General features: G+C 31.8%; 1 protein-coding gene across 1 annotated transcript; it reads left to right on the top strand.

Annotated features, from left to right (window-relative positions):
* Nucleotides 1-3099: 3099 nt before the first annotated feature.
* On the top strand, nt 3100-5151 carry LOC122010035 (60S ribosomal protein L30). Its single transcript, XM_042566402.1, has 5 exons — nt 3100-3194; nt 3306-3411; nt 4526-4627; nt 4750-4818; nt 4908-5151. The coding sequence occupies exons 1-5, from the start codon at nt 3174-3176 to the stop codon at nt 4946-4948; spliced, it is 339 nt and encodes a 112-aa protein (XP_042422336.1). The 5' UTR covers nt 3100-3173; the 3' UTR covers nt 4949-5151.
* The last annotated feature ends 253 nt before the right edge of the window (nt 5152-5404 follow it).

Raw genomic sequence — 5404 nt, 5'->3', positions numbered from 1 at the left:
GTAAGTTTGTTTGTGAGTTGTAAAATTGTATACAGGATATGAATATAAATAAATAAAATTATTTTTTTTTGACAAAAGATATGGTTAGCTGTGAATTTGTTGTAATTCATAGTTAAGACCGGTTGTTAACGATGAATTACCCAGTTTCATCGCTAAATCATGTATAGTATTGCAATCTATCGTAAATTTTATTATTTTTTTAGCTAAATATTAGAATTGTAAGATTACAAATGTAGTCTCATATTGAAAATACATGGAAAAGATTATAGATTTATAAGAAAATGATATCTTCATTGACAAGAGATAATTTGGATAAAATCCAAGAGCAAAATCTTGAAGATTTAGTCTCAAAGTGGACAATATCATATCATTATGGATATATCTAAATTCTTTTCGATCTTTTACCGGACTAACCGCCAGAAGAAGCACGAGTCAAAGCCATAATCCAAGATCGAACCATATGGATGAAACCTTGAACAAAGTAGGGGAGATCCTGAGCAAGTTAAGAGTGACCTGATACTTGAAGGGATCCTGTGGTCCTTTGTAAGAGGTCTTTTAGGTAAATTCCAAGAGCAAAACTATGAAAGTGAATAATATCATACCATTATAGAAATATTTAAATTCTTTTCAATCCTTCACTAAATTGTTAGCAATGAATTACTCATAATTCGTCACTAACACGATTATAATTAGCATTGATTTTCATATGATTCATCGCTAACTACGGTGTATTTTAGCAGCAATTATGGTAACCTTAGCAATGTTTATGTTATGTCGTTAATTTTGGTGACGAAATCTTTATCTTTTGTCGCTAAGTATAGTTTACAACAAGTTTATAATGACGATGTTAATGACAAATATTTATCATTACTATTTACTATTAGCGACGAAAATAAGTGTTAGTGTAGAAATTAGCCGTCACTAAATGATATTTTTCCGGTCAAATCATGCTCCACTGCTACTCGAACAATCCTCTTTGTGCTTCTTATTCTAGGTCCCTCGACCACCTCATGCAACCCTTTGATCTTTATTGACCTCCAAGCTATTGAATGTTATGTCTTGGTGATCAATCTTTTCGAGATGATCTAGTGATTAACACATGAAATATTGTCATCATAAAATCTAGGGTTCAAATCTCGACAAAACTGAGTTTAATGTGTTAGTTGGTTAATAGCCGTCCATAATTTACCTCTTCCGTGTTGACCCTGAGACGAATTAATAGGGACACTGAAGACGAACATATTCATTTTTTATCATTCGTGATACTTTGGTCATCCCCAAGTTATCATCAATGTCACTCGATCTCATTGAGTCATTAATTCTCCCAGATCCATCTATATCTTACAATTCCTTGGACAGTCAATCATGCATATCAAATAAAACATACAAAACACAACTTTAAACCTTATACACAATTATCAAAATTGAAAGTTGAATCAGACAACTTTTGAGATAAAATTGTACCAATAATCTAAGCATATGTTTGATCTTAGAGGATACTTAATTGATTGTCTAGTCGATTAAAATATTTAACCTGAGTGAAGACTTGATCTATATTTAATTTGAATGACTCACGTTACAATTGGAAAGAAAAATATATTGTATTGACAAACTAATTATATTTAAAATTTTGGCATCCTACATAGGATATATTAATTTTTTTTATGTCTAAAAAGAGTTTCTTATAATAAAATTTTAATTTAAAGTTACTCTAAGGATATTTTTGTATTTCTCTAAAATTGAGATGGAGACATATTTCAACGCGTTACAAATTATAGTAAGTTTTTTTTTACAAGTCTTGGATGTTAAAAATCCCTTCATTACCACCTTTATATTTTCTATTTTATAAAATATATATTAAGTATAATAGCTCATTTTCTATTATTTTATAAAAAACTAGTCTTGCAAAAATTTTAAAAACAAGGCGCCTAAAATTTTACAAATCATAAAAGATGCCCTTTTTCTTAAAAATAAAAAATAAAAAAAAATCATATATATGAGTTCCTCCTATGATTTTATTCCGAATCCATGTTGTTATAGAAATTACTAAATAGCTTTTATAATGTATAGAAATTATCTGATAATTACTACATCTATTTAGATGAGTTCAGGATTTAGATTTTATTATTTATAGGTGTAGAAGTACCTAGTAACTGTAAAATTATCCAATAATTATTACAATATATAAAAACTAATTAGTAATTACTATATCAAAATATTATTGATCAATTTAATTAAAATTATTTAAAGTTCATCAAAATTATTTTAAAATAATTGTAAAAATTATTATTTAACTACTACAACTCTAAATTTTACCTAAATTCATCTTAAATATATTGTAACAATTACTGAATACTTTATATATTATAATTATTAGATTATTCGTTATAACTACTTGATTCTATACCATGTAAATCATAAATCTCAAATTCTAAATTCACTTCAAATATATTGTAAAAATTAACCGGCAGCTTTTATATAGTGTTGAAATTACAATCATGCTGGGCGTCCCATATGATTTTTATTAGAAAAAGGAATGTGCATGGGATGTGTCTTTTAATCGGAGACACCTTTGCATTTTCAACTTTTTTTTTTTTTGAGAAATCAAGATATAGTTTTTTAAAAAACTATAGATTAGGAGATAGGAGTACTGACAATTATGGTCAAATAATGAATATGATCTAATTAAAATTATGATTTTTCTTAGCTTCATTGTTTTTAAATTATAGTTTAAATCGAGATGAATATCCGGAGAGTACATCCTAAACGTCAGGTTATCTAATCATATGCTCATTGTCAACAGCTTCCGATCATCCGCATCAACCCAAACTAAAATATGAACAAGATAAATTAAAAAAAAAATCACAATTAATCATCATCGAAATATTTTTCTTTTTTTTTTTCAATGAGCTAGAGGATCCGCCTTTAAAGTAGATACAAATTTGTTAACTAAACATATTTCTATCGCCAATTAAAACCCTAAATGCAATCTCTGTCGTTAATTATTTTACCCTGAAAAATTCAGGACTCAAAGATGATTGTCGTCTCCATTAGGGCAATCTAGTAAATTCACTGGTTCTTCGCCGTCTATAAAATCAGTGAAAACCTAACGCCCTTTCTGTTCCCCCCAGCACCCTGCAGCCTCCGCCGCCGTGCGCGCAGTTCTCCTAGCGATGGCCCCCGTCAAGAAATCGGTATTCTCCGATCACCTCCGTCATCTTCTTCCCAGATCTGCACCTCGATTCTTATATTCTCGTGTTATAATGTTTTAATCTGGGCTTGTACTTTCTGATTACTTAATGCAGAAGAAGAATGCCGAGAACATCAACAGCAGGCTTGCTCTTGTGATGAAGAGCGGGAAGTTCACTCTCGGCTACAAAACGGTCCTCAGAACACTTCGGGGCTCTAAAGGTGAGACTACCTTACTACCTTTCTTCTTTGCATCTGTGATTTGTACCTATGGGTTTCCCCTTTCTATCTGCTAGAAAAATTTCAACTTGATGTAGTTTGTTGATTGGGCGTGATGCGGAGTTTGGGTCTGTCGTTGTGTAATTGTGCCTCGGAGATAAATGCAGTCTCCCAAACTAATCTCTCCTCACACCATTTATTGATTTTCATGTTGATCATTTGCGTATCCTTTTTGAATATGGGGAAGGTTATATAACAACACTATAATGTTTTCTTTTGTTTCCGACTGTTCTGTTGTGTAGGATTAGTAACCACCTCCGATCTGGTAGAATTTTTTTTTTTAACTCGATGTAGTTTGTTGATTGGCTGTGATGTGTTACTGTCTTACTGAAGTTTGGCTCTGTCGTTGTGTAATTGTGCCTCTGAGATGAATGCAGTCTCCCATACTAATCTCTCCTCAACCTATTCATTGATTTCATGTTGACCGTTTGCCTGTCCTTTTTGAATATGGGGAAGGTTATGGTAGTATCAATGTTTCATTCAATGTATATTTGGGAAGATTGATGTGTGGATCACTGAACTGCTTGAATTTTGTGATATTTATAATAGAATTGACTGCCGACTTTTAAAGTTGGTTCAAGTTTTGTAGTGACATGCATTGTTGAATTTACAGCATTCCTGTTTCCCTTGATTGATATATAAATGGATAATTAATTTAAAATGAAGTCACAGTTTAAAACCTTTTGATTTTATGTGAGAAAATTTGAGCTTCATCATTCACTATTTACTTCTAAATCATGTCCAAGTTTGCCAATCTGACCCTAACTTTTGTGGCAATCATGCTTCTCTAATCTATATTTGTTCCTTATCAATTATTTGGTTGCTCAATGAATTGGTCCATTTCGTCCATTTGATAGTATTAAGCAGTTTTATCATTGATATAGCTAGTTCCTGTTTTCTATGTCTTATGAACGATCTTATGGATTTGTCTTGTTTGTGTTGGATTTAGCTTTTATACTTGTTTTTTTCCCATTGCTAGTTTGTGGCTTGCAACTTCTTTACTGAATACAATGCTTCTCACAAACTTTGGTTACTAAATCTTTCTATTAATCAACAGCAAAGTTGATTATCATCGCAAACAATTGTCCCCCGCTCCGCAAGTCTGAGATTGAGTACTATGCAATGCTGGCAAAGGTCGGAGTTCATCATTTTAGTGGAAGTAAGTGATTTTCATAGTTGCTTGCTGTCTTTTATTCAACATTCTACTTATCTACTGTGTTTCTTGGTTTCATATTTCTATTTTCAACATTTATTTCAACTTCCTGATTTTATATTTTGCAGATAATGTTGACCTTGGCACAGCATGTGGTAAATATTTCCGAGTTTGCTGCCTCAGCATCATCGATCCTGGTAAGTCTTACTATGGATTCGAAAAAGGACCTCAACCTTGTTTCCCTAATGGCAACGTATTCACCTTTGGTTTCATTTCTGTTTCGCAGGCGATTCCGATATCATCAAGAGCATCCCTGGAGAACAGTGAGAAACTCAAATGGATCCAACTTCAAATTCCATGTGATTTTTGACAATATTACATATCGTTTCCTGGTCGACTATTCTCTCATTGTTTTAGTTGATCAAATTTAGGCTCCAAATGGTTGCATGACTTCAATTCCAGTGTCTGGAAGTAGAATTTCTGGATATTTTGTTAATTTTCCTTGATCATAAGATGTTTAAGTTGTCTAAGTGTGCCATTACTGTGATTGTCACCAAGTTTATTTTGTGGGTTAGGTTCAACCTCTTTACCATTGAGTACTAAATTCAATTCTTAGTAGTATAACAGCACTCTAAAGGTTGTTTACTGTCAGTATCGCTACGGATGAAATTTGAACATCTAAATGATTAATAATAATAATAATAATAATAATAATAATAGCTTTAATTGCCCGTAAATTCAAGTGTTTTTGAGGTGCAGTATACACACGAAAGATGGGGTCGG

Source organism: Zingiber officinale, chromosome 8A (genome assembly GCF_018446385.1).
Source record: "Zingiber officinale cultivar Zhangliang chromosome 8A, Zo_v1.1, whole genome shotgun sequence".
Classification (NCBI taxonomy): Eukaryota; Viridiplantae; Streptophyta; class Magnoliopsida; order Zingiberales; family Zingiberaceae; genus Zingiber; species Zingiber officinale.
The sequence above is the reverse complement of the archived record's forward strand: the minus strand, read 5'-3'. Positions and strand labels throughout refer to the sequence as shown.